Raw genomic sequence first — 14,412 nt, 5'->3', positions numbered from 1 at the left:
TGAACAATCCAAAGAGAGCAGTGGAGTTTTGTTGTCACTGTGAGGTTTCCGGGCAACCAGCTCAGATTTTTAAAGACTTCCCCCTGTTTCCAGTCTTTATTCTGAGCTAAACATCAGCTTCATAACTAAACGCAGCTTCATATTTTCCACACAGACATGAGAGGGATATCTTTTTTCTCATCAAACTCTCGGCAAGAAATGGGAAACTATTCCTTTTAAAGGGCCGCAGCTATTTGAGCAGTTAAGATTGATTTATAAAGCGCTTTTCAAAACAAAAGTTACAAAGTTCTTGACATTGAACAAAGCACGAGAGTAAAATGTTTATATTTACAGAATGGAAAATTGAACACACAAAACTGTTATGAGGTGGGTGTATTTTTCCAGGACCCAAATGCAAGCACACAGACTCGAGGTATAAGTTCCAAAAATACTGTCTTTATTGTCCCAAAAAACAAACGAAAAAAACTACAAACCAAAACGTGGCACCGAGCGTGTCCACTTTACGTCCAGTCGGGAGGGCAACTCAACCGACAGCTCCAGGGGGACACGGGTAACAGGGCAGCCGGCAGACCAGCGGAAGGGACGGCGTCAACAATCCTCCTAGCCGGGAGGGCAACTCCACCGACTGGTGATTTTGACCGGGATATCCGCAGGAGACACAGAGGCCGGAGGAACGGGAACAGGACTGACAGGGAGCTGACGGGGAGCAGACGGAAGACGGACGGGGAGCAGACGGAAGACGGACGGGGGGCTAACAAAAATGCACCGACAACCAGAGTTGTGCAGGGGCAGGGTACATATAGTCTGGGGAGGTGATCAGGGAGATGCAGCACACCTGCAGGTGGTGATCAGGGGTGAGTGGCTGCATCTGCTGGGACTGGTGAGGGGCGTGGCCACGGGAGGTGAGTGGCGTGGCCACAGACAAAGACAGGGGACACAGGAGGAGAGGTGATCGGGGGCAAAACGGAGGACAAAACTGAACTCCTGACAAAAACAGAGTAAAGCTAACATAAACAACAAAATCAATTCACTAAACAGCAAATATCAGTTAAACAAGCAGTGGAAAATCTCTGACTTTGCCTGAGCAACAAAGTACTATTGCAATCAATATCAAATCATAATGCTTAATTTTAATCGTTAAATTTTTTTGGATCTCTTCCAGTTTTTCCGAGAATGTTTGAATTCTTTAAAGAAAAAAAAAGGCAGGCAGGCAGGCAGCGGTGTAGACAGGGCTGCAGCTGCCAACAACCAGGGGCCTGAAATATGAAGTAAAGATGGGAGAGCAGCGTGGAAAGATTTAGTCGCTGGGCTGCAGCGAGCCTCGCTGATTTCGGAGCCCTTGTGGGTGAATCTTCTCCCAGAGATTGAGTGTTAGTGGTGAGCTGCAGGAAAGAGGTGAAGTTCTGGGTCGCAGGAAACTGGAGGCACACGATCATTTGATTCACACACACTTAAACAGACTCAAGCTGGAATTAAAACCAACATCTACACAGACAGAGATTAAACCAACGTACACACAGACAGTCCACGTGTCCGCAAGGCATGCACGCGAGGACTGATAAGTCAATCTGACGCCAGTTGTCTCAAACGAAGCGCCTGGAACATTATATTGCTTAATGATTGTGTTTATTTCAGCCACGTCTTCAGTGGTCTAGACTACAATATCAGGTGTGCCTGGACCACAGTCCAGACCAAAGGACTAAAATTCAATCCGACTAAAGGAGCTGGTCTCGGTCCGGATCGAACTGAACCATGGTTTGGTTTATTTGCAGTGTGTAAAAATTTATTTTGATGCTTTGAACTTTCTGACCAATTAAAGGAAGCTGAGGCAGCGTACTATCACTCATTAAACAATATACGAAGTAAGAGAACTGTAATAGAAGTAAAACTGAGCACACACGAGGAGAGGGGGAGAACTATAATTTGGTCTGATAAAGAAATCAAAACTCAGTTTAAAATATGCATTAGAAATGCCTAAACTTATTTTCAGAGAGGAAAATAAGTGCCGGTCGTAACACCATAATAAGTATAATATTGTGGTGACAAAATGAACCTCATTCATCATTTTTTCTCCATTCAAACCAAAAAAAGCTACCGGTTGAATTGGAACCAATCAGTGTGAAGTGCAGGGACGTAAGTATGTCAAAGTTCTACAGTGCCCTCACAAAATTTCAACGTGAAACCAAAATGAACCGGATCAAGTGTTTAGACTATGACAAAAATATGAACCTTGGTTCAGACTTTTACGGTGTGAAAATACCATAAAATAGACCTTCAATGCTTTTAATGACATTTAAAAGCAAATAAAAAAAATACAATGATAAGAGAATCCCAAAAACTTCTGAGAGGTTGTAACTTACTTCTATTGTTTTGAAATGTATGAAGCATGTCTGTATTCGCTTCTGTTTTTTATATTTGTACTGTGTTTCTTTATGCTACATAATGTGTTGTCAAATTGGTGAATGTGTTTCTCAGGTTGTGTTTTATATTTGTGCAGCGTTTTTTTTTTTTTTTTTTTTTTTTATCGGTGAATGTGTTGTTTAAGAGATGAATATGTTTTGTTTCTTTGCAGTCCGTAGACATCTCCCAGCATCTGTATCTCACAGTCTCATGCACACACAGAGAAAACACACATGCATGTTTCAATAGATAAGGGACTTCTATCCTCGCAGGTAGACTGAAGGCACACACACACACACACACACACACACACACACACACACACACACACACACACACACACACACACACACACACACACACACACACACACACACACACACACACACACACACACACACACACACCTGCTCATCTAATGAGAGCGCTATCACCTGGACCCTCCTGCCTCAATTAGCCTCTGTTCCTCCTTCAGCGAGTAGCACAGACGCGCGCACGCACACACACACACACACACACACACACACACACACACACACACACACACACACACACACACACACACACACACACACTCACACTCACACTCACTCACTCAGGTTCATACTATACACACAATACCCTTCTGTCCCCGAGAGGACTTTGCCACTCTCTGCTCTCCTGCACAGTGCAGCACTCAGCTCTTTAGCAGCATTAAATCAACAGGCCCACACCAACATACTGCACATCACATCATTATAAGCGGCACTGGGGAAATCTGTAGAATAGACACTTTAATACAAACCTGAAGCTTGTATCTGTTTTTTTTTCTATATGCAGTGCATATAGGAATCTTGCCACTGTCATGCTGTCTCACAGGCTGCGGTGAATCATCTCTCAGACTGTATACATGCCCTGAATCTGTGTGTGTGTTCATGTGTGTAGAGTCATGTCAGTAGGAGTGTGTGAAGCAGGCAGTTGGTCCGCTATCTCTCACTGAATCTTATCTCAGTGTCCAGATACAGGCAGGAGCTCTGCTGGTTTGTGAGGGCAGCAGAGAGGACTGCTGCTTCAAGACAGTCACAGTTTCTTATCCACAAACTCGGCAGTGCTCCGCACTGCAGATCACTTTGCTTCTCGTCAGCCTATTTTTCTGTCCGGGCTGTCGCTCTGTCAGTCTAAAGTTGGGAGGACAGTTGAGCAAAATGATTACATTATGCATAAAACATGCTGCGGTGTCCAATTTTTCATCTTCCTCCTCTGTCTTCTCCCCTCAACCCTCCTCCTCTGTCCCACTTCTTCCTCACAGATTCGATGGGAGAAGAACATCACACTTGGGGAACCTCCAGGATTTTTACACTCATGGTGGTGGTATGTATACGTTGATTCTCTCCCTTTTTTTTTCTGCGTCTTGACCACACACATGTTCTTTTCAAGAGCTCACATTTACACTGTAGAAGTACTCTTAATGGAATGAAAGAATGTGCAGGGTTAGAGAGGGACAGTAATTGCAGGGAATGCTAAGTGCATCATCTCACACATGTTTAAATGCTGTACTACTGGAGTCCCTCTGATTGACAAGTGAGTTAACTTCCCCATGGCTGTTATTTAAACTGTTTTTTTTTTAAAAAAAACAACCTTTCATCAGATTGTGCACTGTCAAATCAAAGTCAAGATCAGAGACAGATACTCCATCGCGGGGATTTACATAGTGTCGCAACTGCACCCCACCTAACTCCCTCACCTAAACATTTTGCAAGTTAAAATTTTGGAAAATCGACACCATTAAAAATATGACGAATTATCTATTAGCAGTTCCTTTTTGCAGCACAATCATGAATGTACAGACAGCTATCACTGGATTATTCTGATACTGAAGAAAACCTAAAAAACATGATGATTCCCAGGCTGGTTCCGCAGTCAGGGCAGTGTTGTGGTCCCTCGACCACGTGTGTGTGTTTATAGTTGTCCAAACTGCCACCCTTGTAGGCGGAGTAAAAAACTGGCCCTCACAGAGCAGTTTGAAGATGGTTCAAAAATGGGGATAACAGCACACATTTTCAGACAATCTGTCCAGGGAGACATCGATAGTGTTGCAACGGGTGGTATACATGAGAAGTGCTGCAAATAGACAAGTAAGGAAGGAAATAAATAAAGAGAGCTGAAAGAGAGGTTCAATGCCTGGGTTCTCTGTCACCGCTGCACAGCTGGCCGATCATGACGTGAAGTGGGTGTGAACTCCAGGTCGTTGGTTTCGGAAAGTTACAGAGAACGTTTGACAAAGACACCCTCTGTCCGAAAAGTGTGGGGAGGAGAGATTTAGATGCTGTGTGAACGTCCAACATGCAATATTGACAGAGCATAAATCCCTCTTTAAAAGAGAAAACATCAGAGGCAGTGGTACCATGTGGAAGTGTGAGCCACAGATCATCTTGACTGAGAGTCTGGACAATAAATTAAATGCAATTTTTGCAAACTTGGATCCAAACCACATTTGGAGGTGATTTTAAATGTGATTCCAATCAGATACCTACCGATGCCTCTCAAACTCTGGAGACTCTGGATTTCTTGCGTCACACGGTGACGCAAGAAATTGTGTGTCAACATTGTTTTAGAGAGACAGAGTGATCAGAGTATATGCTATCGCTTGCAGAGCACCATCAGAGAATGGAGATTTTGGCGTTGTAGATTTTTGTCAATGTGTTCTGCACTGACTTCAGTATGACTCTGAGAAGAAGCGTGACTTCTGATGCAGCTTGTTGTTTGTGGAGGGTTTTAAGGAACCTAAATAGCCTCCATAAGCTGCGTGTCACAGCCTCTGCTGCTGCTTTAACTGTTGCTGAGGCCATTTCAGCACGCTGAACTACAATAACTCCCCATTGTTTTTAGAAAGCTTTGGAGAGCACTTGTCCCTCTCACCTCACGCGTCCCCTTCAACTCTCCCGCCTAATGGTTTGAAAAAGTTCTGCTCTATCATCAAGACTTTCAGACTTTGTTTAACCTGATGCTCCATTTATTGTAAGAAGAGTCTGACATGACTTTTCCCTCTTTTCCTTCAGCCCCTTCAAACAAATCTGTCAGATCTCCTAATGCTAGATAAATATGTGGATGGAAGGACAGGGTCAGCGGGCTTATGGCCCGACACGTACACTGTGTGTGTATCTCCATGTCTGAATTAGAGGGAATGCGAACGCACAGATGTAGGAGTTCCCCTGAGAAATAAAAAAAATCTAACTTTAAGGCGAAGAGGGGAGAAAACAGGAAGGACAGAACGGAGAAGAGTCAAGCAGGCAGAGAGGTTGAGAGGCTGAATCCTTGGCAAGGCAGCACGAGAGGCCAAGTGAGGGGATAAGAGCTTTGACAGGGCCCGCTTTGTTTGTCATTCATGCTATCTTGCTCATCCTCAAAGCCCCCCGGCCGATCCTGTGTAATAAACCCGGACATGCGGCTTCGTTCATTCATCCTCTCTGGCCCCAGTGTGTGTTGTGATTGTGCGGCATGTTGACACGGTTCATAATGGTCTTTAAAGAGCCTGGCTTCTCTCAACCTGACAGCTCTCAATTGGACAGCTACCAGTAATACTGACAGAATGACATACACAAACATACAGTGCAGCATAAGTTTGCTCTCACCTCTGCCTGAACTAATAAGAATGCCAATACGAGGCCTTGTGTGTGTGTGTGTGTGTGTGTGTGTGTGTGTGTGTGTGTGTGTGTGTGTGTGTGTGTGTGTGTGTGTGTGTGTGTGTGTGTGTGTGTGTGTGTGTGTGTGTGTGTGTGTGTGTGTGTGTGTGTGTGTGTGAAAGCTGGAAATTAAAAGTGAAAGTGAGCGCTCAAAGTATGTTCTGACTGTATTGATATATTTCAGTCATGTGGGAGATGACATGGCGCGCGCGTGTGCGTGTGTGTGTGTGTGTGTGTGTGTGTGTGTGTGTGTGTGTGTGTGTGTGTGTGTGTGTGTGTGTGTGTGTGTGTGTGTGTGTGTGTGTGTGTGTGTGTGTGTGTGTGTGTGTGTGTGTGTGTGGGTGTGTGTGGGTGGGTGTGAGAGTGTGTGTGTCTGTGTGTGTGTTTGCCAGAGAGCAGTAAGCTGATGATTAGCCAGGCTGGGCAGGGCAGGGCTACAGTGTAGTATGACCTAGCTAAGGGGCGTCTGTCTGGGCCACGCAGCACGTGGACACGGATACTCTCTGGGGTGTGTGTGTGTGTGTGTGTGTGTGTGTGTGTGTGTGTGTGTGTGTGTGTGTGTGTGTGTGTGTGTGTGTGTGTGTGTGTGTGTGTGTGTGGGGTGGGGTCAGGGGGTCCCCTGTCCACCCCTATGCCACCCAATGAACCCCCTCCCACCCACCCCCACAACCAACCTCCAGCCTCCCCCAAAACAAAAGCTCCAGATGGTAGGAAAGCCACCAACCTCCCTCATCCCTCACCCTTCGCTCCCCCTCCCTCAACCTTTGTCTTGAGGCCTGTCCCTTTGTTTGCGGAAGAGAGACCCCCGAATGGATTAACTCTTTGCATTCCAGCCTCTTTTGTGTTAAACAGCCAAATCGCAGACCCCGACCCCAGCACCACCCCCGCCGTCCCCTCCTCAGTACCTCGCTGGGGTTTTCTTCCCCCTGTCTCTGCCTCTGTTTCCTGGTGAGGACTGCGTTGGTGGGTGGGTGGGTGGGGGGAGGCTTCAGAATAAGACCATGGCTGCAAGCGGGGGAAGGGGGAGGGATGTTGGGGGTGGAAGAGGGAGGCTGGAGAGAGGGGGGGGGGGGGGGGGGGGGGGGGGGGGGGGGGAGAGAGAGAGAGAGAGAGAGGGGGGGGGGGGGGGGGGGGGGGGGGGGGGGGGGGGGGGGGGGGGGGGGGGGGGGGAGCTGGTGGGGGTCACTCATCCACATCTGTTGTTATGGGTGGAAGGATAAAGAAAAAGCTCAGTGAGGGCTGCAGGTGTTGATTGTGTCATTTGCTCCCTCTCTATTGGCCACTGCTAGTTGTCTCCTCCTTATCCCAAAATCGATTGCTTTAACCAGTTTTCACTGGATGGCCGCTGAATCCTCAACACCCCCCCCCCACACACACACACACACACACATCCCAACACACAAAACACACACATAAAAACCTCAGCTCAACAACAGTATGTAGCGGGATCCTCTATGTGATAGCCTCCAGCTGAAATTCTTGTTTGTGAGGGACCAGAGAAAACAGAGTGAGAGAAGCCCTTCTCTTCTCCAAAATGTCTGGACTCTTCTTTGTAAACACTCGTGTCAGACAGTCTTTCCCCCTCTTCTTTCTCATCCATCCCTTTCTCTTTCTTCTGGCCTCATTCATCCTTCCTTTGTTGCTGTGTTTTTACGCCATATTGTTTAGATGGTAAATATGAGCCGTTTCCAGGTTGGAAAAATCATGAATGTCAGCCTCATAGTGGTTAATTGTTGGAAATGGACCATCTCTGGCAAAGCAGTGAAAACTTTAAAGTAGCTATGCACTGTTTGTATTGGTGGTGGTGTAGTGGTTTTACTACAAGGCTATTGTGTGGAATAAAAGTATCACATTGTAGAAATTAGATGAATGACTTGTTCTTACGGTTCTGACGTCGTAACATAAATACAGCGTAGTCAGATGCAAGTCGAAGAGAAATATGTTCATTTTAAGTCAATGCAGATTCTTTCTGAAGTCAGGACAGCAAACTGAACCACTTGAAGCGGATCAGTTTGGAAGAATTAGAGCTCGCTTGTGCCTCAATTTATAATGACTTGCAGAGGGAAAGTAAACCTGTGTGATCGCCCAATTTGAAAGCTCTCCAAACCAACAAGTTCAACGACTTTATCTTTTTTTGTTTGTTTCTTTGAAGCCATCAGTCTCTCCACAATGACAGCTGCTGTATTTATTAGCCTCGGTCCAGAGGGAGTGTTTCCTGATTTACATGGTGCAGCGATGTAGTTGTTTCCTCCTGCTTGCTGAAGGCATTGGAGAATTGCTGCTACTCGAGTCGAGGTATTAAAAACAACTGGAAGGGTTGTGTTTCCCCACCTCCACTCTCTGATTGCAGCATTTTGTCCCATTAAGAAGAGTCTGTTCTGATAAGCGGAGCATGGTTCGCTCTCTAACTTTACTTTTTGGAGTCTCTCGTTCTTTCTCTCGTGCTCAGTCTGCCTCCTCATCTCCATCTGTCTCCATCGCTGCCTTAATTTCTGTTACTCTCTTCCTCCTGACTGACCGACTGACTGACACACTCAGGATTACCACGTAGACCTGCCACCAGCAGCCTGTGTGTCTGTCTTTCTGTGTCTTTGTTTACTCTCCTTATTATAATGGAAAAGCACATTGTAACCATTGGCTTTGTCAGACCACAGTTAATTGCAAATAATTATCGTGATGGCATTTAATTTGAGTAATTGTCTTCTTCTGGACGGCTGGACGCTAATCCCTTCCTCCTCTGTTCTGGATACAAAGTGTGTGCGTTTGTGTGTGTGTGTGTGTGTGTGTGCCGACGGTGCCAGCTCATATTTTACAGCTTTGTTTCTCCATTTGAATAAATAAAAAAATCCTTTTGCGTGACCCCGAGCTGCAATTTACATCTCTCCTGTGAGTCTTCAAAGTAAGAGCAGTTCAACTTTTCATCCTCTACACTGAGTTGTGTGGCTCAAACACCAGTTACTTCCCATAATACCATAAAGAGCTTCCCATGATGAGATGATTAGATTGAAATGATTAGATAATTGGATAGAAATTTTGCCATTACAAGGGTGTGCAGAGTACAAGATTCCTTGCAGATTGCTGGTGCTAATTAACTGTGAATGTTGACTTCCCAGATAATTTCTAAAGATTAGTGTCTCTGAAAAGGATGTGACAACAACTATGGCATGAATTGTCCCTCTAGATGTGGGTGGCATTGTCAAATCAGAGCACACAGGCGTCACATCCCAAATTTACCTGGATTCAGTCTGAGTGGTTCACCGGGCTGGGTACCGAACTTTCATTCTTTTATGGCACCAACTGAACTGCTTTGATAGCCACTATCCAAATTGTAAGTGCCTTGTCCATTTTGCAGTGTTTACCAAAAATCTCACCAGTCTCAGTGAGCCAATTGCTTTACCATCTACACTAACAGAGGTGAAGCTTACATTAGCGCACCTTATTTCACTCTTTTCAAACTTATTTTAGCCACATACCTCTATCTGAGTTGTGCTGCATTAACTGGGGACTGAAGGCTTCTCTGGCTACCAGAAGCATGTGAGGCATTTAGGAAACACCTACTTTACTGAAATGTAATTTTTGTTTTCGTCACAATGGATTTTTAAATTTTTTTATTGAAAAAGGTGAAATCGTTCAGAAACTTTGATAAGATACCTGCTCTATATGCGTATCATATCATTGGAACCACAGACTGTATTCAAAGCGGACGTTTCTGGGTCTGAACAGTGGGGCCAGTGCGGAAGTGCCTTAAACTGCGATACCACCGAGGGCGGCTAGGGTTTGGCTCCAAAATAGGCTCTGCATTCATAGACTCCTATTCAACTACTGTCATGAAGTCATTATGGTGTTGTTATCGTAAGTCCCTCCTTCTTATTCGTTTTCTGGTGGTCCTAATCTCTTTGTTAATTTGAAATTAGTCCTCAAAAACCAGTGTTTTTCAGGGCCTGTCTGTTTGACTGAAAGGCCTGTAGTGCAGTCAGGTTTCAGCTATCGGTGGGCGGGGCGCAAAGTCCTCAGGTTTCCTACCAAATCAAGTCAGATTCACCACTCGATCCCCCCCCCGCCCCCAGTTTGTCCAAATATGGTCACTTCTAGCTTCAAAATAAAGAGATGACGCCAGCCAAAATTCAAATTCAAGGCTTCATAATGGCAGTGCACAAACATCACTTTTGGTTGCCGCTTGATGGGAACTGTTTTTTTTTTCGTGATTACACTGTGAACCTAAAAAGTCTTCAGAATATCTGTGAATTATTAGAACAATATTGGATTGATTTCACCTGCTAAACTTATACATCTTCACACCTAATGGCTCCTCTCACCTTTTTGTTATCCCATTCTGACGCTATGTAGAAAAATGTGTCTTGTTTCAGCCCGCTGAAATAATATCAGCATAATGAAAGTCTTGTTTTCTACGTTTAGTTTTGTCCATCGGTGATCCAGCTTCAGATTATGCAGAGAATCAGAATGAGATTTCCCCATGTGGCTCAGACAGACGTAGGTCAGCTGTTCAAATCGCAATATATTTCAGACTTCACAGGCCAGGAGATGTTAGATCACCTTACCCCTACCCCTGCGCCTGCACCTGGTAGTGTCTTCTCTGTAACAAACTGTAAGCTGCGTCCCCATTTCATTTCCCTGAGAGCTGATTGGATTTGCGATGGTCGCGCCTTCTCGCCGCGGCTTGTCTCTGACAGAGCAGCAATCTCTTTAACACCAACCGATAGATATGATAATGTACACTGGCTTTATTGTCAAGTGACAGAAGGGCAGCACAATGCACACACACACACACACACACACCCTGTGCTCACCACCGACTTTGCACAGTCGCACCCTGCTCCTCAGCATCCTCCTTGTTCAGAAGGGACCCCAGTGCTCACTGAGCGCCTCGGGGCACCGACTCTGTCTTTTAATCTTTAAATACTTTAATAACACATTTCTATTTTAGTTCATATGCTGGGAGAGGTTGGTACCATGTGCTGCAGGGTTGAAATTTATTGTTTATTGTTCTTTTTATTTTTAGGACACCTATCGTTGCACTCTAGTTTCCTTGGTGCCCTCAAATAACAAAAATCAAAGGAAGATAAAAGAATCAGTGATCAGCAGTGTTTTGTAAAAAACTGTATTGAAGAGATGGAAACTCTTAAACCTTGAAAATCAAACATGTTGTACAATGAAAAATGACCAACATGTAACAGGGTGCTACTGAGCGATTCTCTGACAGCTCTGGATGATCAGCTAATATTTTCTGCTCCATTTCGCAGGCTGTCACATCAAGTGTCACGGTTGTTCCTATCATCAGCACAAAGAATGCATGTAACAGTTTATTTGCACCTTTAAATGACAGCAAGAATTTCCTTTCATGAGTTCAGCATTTCTTTTCTTTTTTTTATACACCATCCATGAAATCAATATCTTGAAGAAGGAGAACTCCTTAATGTGGACCGGCTTAGCAAGTACTTAATTTCAGTACGGTAATTAAGGGCCCATTTGGAGTGGGACCTGGTGGCCCCTGTTGCCCCGGAGGAGTGGGATTGGTCTAATGAACTAATATGAGTGCGGCTGATTGGGCAGTAAGTAACATAATCACAGCTGATTGGTCAATAACCTGCAGGTCGTCGGGGCAGGCTGAGAGGGAAATGTGCAGGTTGTTCCTGGTAAGAGCTCTTTGGAGCAGAGCTGCAGGCTGGACTGTACGCCTGGGGGAAGTCTGCTGTGTGTGGCTGCAGGGTTAGGGTTAGGGTTAGGGTTTTGGCAACAAAACAAAAATTAAATATGTCTGCTTTTTGTACTTTTGTTATGACAAAAGAAAAAGTGATCAGCAGATTTATCAATAGCAAAAATAATCATTAGTTACAGCCCTATTGTCAGGTATTATCCCATGTTTTGTAGTTTTTGTTGACCTTTTCTTTGCTCGGATATTAATGTTGTTAAATAAAAGAATATGTCCCACACGCCAACCTTTTCTCAGGACACTGAATCACTATCAAACTATCCCAAAAACCTTCATCAATATCATTTTATCTTGGAAGAGTTTTTCTTCGGCTGCTTTTGTTAAGACAACGTTCAAAACTGATATCATTAGAGCTTGTGATTAACATTGATGCTGGCAGCTTCTCAGTCTGTGTTTGAAAAGTTTGGCCTGATCAATGGTTAGAAAGCTGAAGGGTTAGAAATAATAACATGTTTAAATTGCTCAAACTGATCAAGAAACTATACTTTTTGCATTGTTCCAAATATCATGCATTGTAATATGCATTCACAATATTAACAAAATTAAAATGGTACCTTTCTCTTTTCAAATGTCTAAGTAGGTTTGTTGTGCCTCCATCAGTTCATTTTGAAAACCACTCAGAGCACTGCACTCAAACCTGCCTTCATCAGGGATTCACATTTGTGTCTGCAACAGAAACCAGGAACATAATACATGTTTGGATCACAGAGTGAAGTGTCTAACTATTGCTGTCTTGTCCTGTGTGTGCAGTGTATTCTGGGATCTGTACTGCGCCGCCCCGGACCGGAGGGAGACATGCGAACATTCCAGCGAGGCCAAGGCTTTCCATGACTATGTGAGTGAACTTAACCAACCCTCCTGCGCTGAGCGCGGGACACAAGCACACACACACACACACACACACACACACACACACACACACACACACACACACACACACACACACACACACACACACACACACACACACACACACGCACACACGCGCACACCAATCTGTGAGCACACACAGAACGATCATGCGCAGAGTGTGTATCGGAACGAAGGGACGAGATAATGCTGCTGGTTCTTGTTTTGACATGTCTGTGTGTCTGGCCTGCCTGCTGCAGCCTCTGTTTTGGATGGGACAGACTGCGAGCCAGACGTCTGAAATAGCATGCGTTTAAAAATGCAGCACCTATGAACACCACTTCTATATTTTATGGGAAAGCCCTCAGACTTCCAATCTTGGAATTTCTAAAGTCTAATGGCGAGTCTTCATGGCATTCTGCATTTCATTTCATGATCTGCCGTGATCAGATGTGCTTTTTGCAGCGTCTGCCTCAGCAGCGTAATGCCGCCATTCAGCTGCTGGCCGCGCTTCCTGAAACGCTGACCCTGGGCCGCTGAGGTCCGAGCCAATCTGTTTTCCCAGAGGTGAAAGGTCAGCGTACTGCCAGGCTATTTATTGGTCCACTCATGGCTTCAGTAAAGGTCAAATCACATAAAGCAGCTGGCTGATCGTACAAGCACATTAACACACACATTCACACTCAATACGTCTACACAGAGGACACATTGAGAGCATGAGAGCAGACCAGACTGTGCTGGTTGAGGCTACAGGGGCTGGACTGGGTGATGAAAGGTCAGGGTCTGTGGCCCCCTTGACCCTCTCATCTTCTGAAGAGGTAGACCAGTCGATCAGTAACCTATTGCACACACACACACACACACACACACACACACACACACACACACACACACACACACACACACACACACACACACACACACACACACACACACACACACACACACACCGTGTTTGAAGAGCTTCACCTCCTCACTTTCTGATAGCTTGAATTTCAAAATGAATTTCCATTTTTCACCTTTTTTGTCTTGTCCACACTGTCATAAATATTTGCATGAGGTTGCCTGGTATATATTTGAATAAGGATTACACGTGTGTGTATGTTTTGACTGGACAGACTGCTTCAGCCACGAGATTATCATTCCACCTGGACAGAAGTTAAACCTAAAATGAATTAGAGGTGCTATTCTTACCATACGCATTTCATTCAGGCTGTTTTAGCTCGTAGCCAGTCACCCATTCAGTTGAACTCTCTTACGAGGTTTGACGGCAAAAGTGTGAGCGCTTGTCGGACGAACAGATTACATTTGTTGTGGATGTACTATACATGTCTGCGTGGGGACTAGTTAAAGTGTGGGTCTCTACGCCTGTCTGTCTGTGTGTGTGCGTGTGTTGGACCACCATAAGATTAATTACATGGTTAATTAAACCTAGTAGTTAATTAAATCTGACAACTGTGTCTAATTAATCTAAATGCCATATAATTTCCTACACCTTTCTCCAGAGGTAGGCCAGCTGGATACCTGCTCGTCAGCTCTTTAACGGCTCCCGTTTGACAGCCCTGGTCAATATATGGCTCAACTCCTAGCTTTGAATTCAGCCGCCGTATAAAACATATTTTTCTGCAGGCTTTGGCTTCATAAATCAGTCAGCTGAGAGTCAGAATCCCTGCTGCTGCTGTGTGTTGGACACTGGAGACAAAATGTAAAGTTAAACTCCCCTTTAGAAGTTGAAATATTGAAGTAAAGATGATATTAAGAAGTTTAATC

General features: G+C 44.8%; 1 protein-coding gene across 2 annotated transcripts in view; it reads left to right on the top strand.

Moving 5' to 3' along the window:
• ssbp4 (single stranded DNA binding protein 4) overlaps positions 1 to 14,412 on the top strand; it is an 85,702-nt gene that overhangs the window by 12,753 nt on the left and 58,537 nt on the right. For both annotated transcript variants that reach the window (XM_069694980.1, XM_069694979.1), the window contains exons 3-4: positions 3,689 to 3,750; positions 12,544 to 12,628. In XM_069694980.1, the coding sequence (XP_069551081.1) occupies positions 3,689 to 3,750; positions 12,544 to 12,628 (147 nt within the window). The remainder of the gene's footprint in view (positions 1 to 3,688; positions 3,751 to 12,543; positions 12,629 to 14,412) is intronic.

This window comes from Brachyistius frenatus, unplaced genomic scaffold (assembly GCF_029030835.1).
Source record: "Brachyistius frenatus isolate BFR_SWC_R1_liver_20210118 unplaced genomic scaffold, ASM2903083v1 Contig_18, whole genome shotgun sequence".
NCBI lineage: Eukaryota > Metazoa > Chordata > Actinopteri > Embiotocidae > Brachyistius > Brachyistius frenatus.
This window is presented reverse-complemented; position numbering and strand designations above follow the sequence as displayed.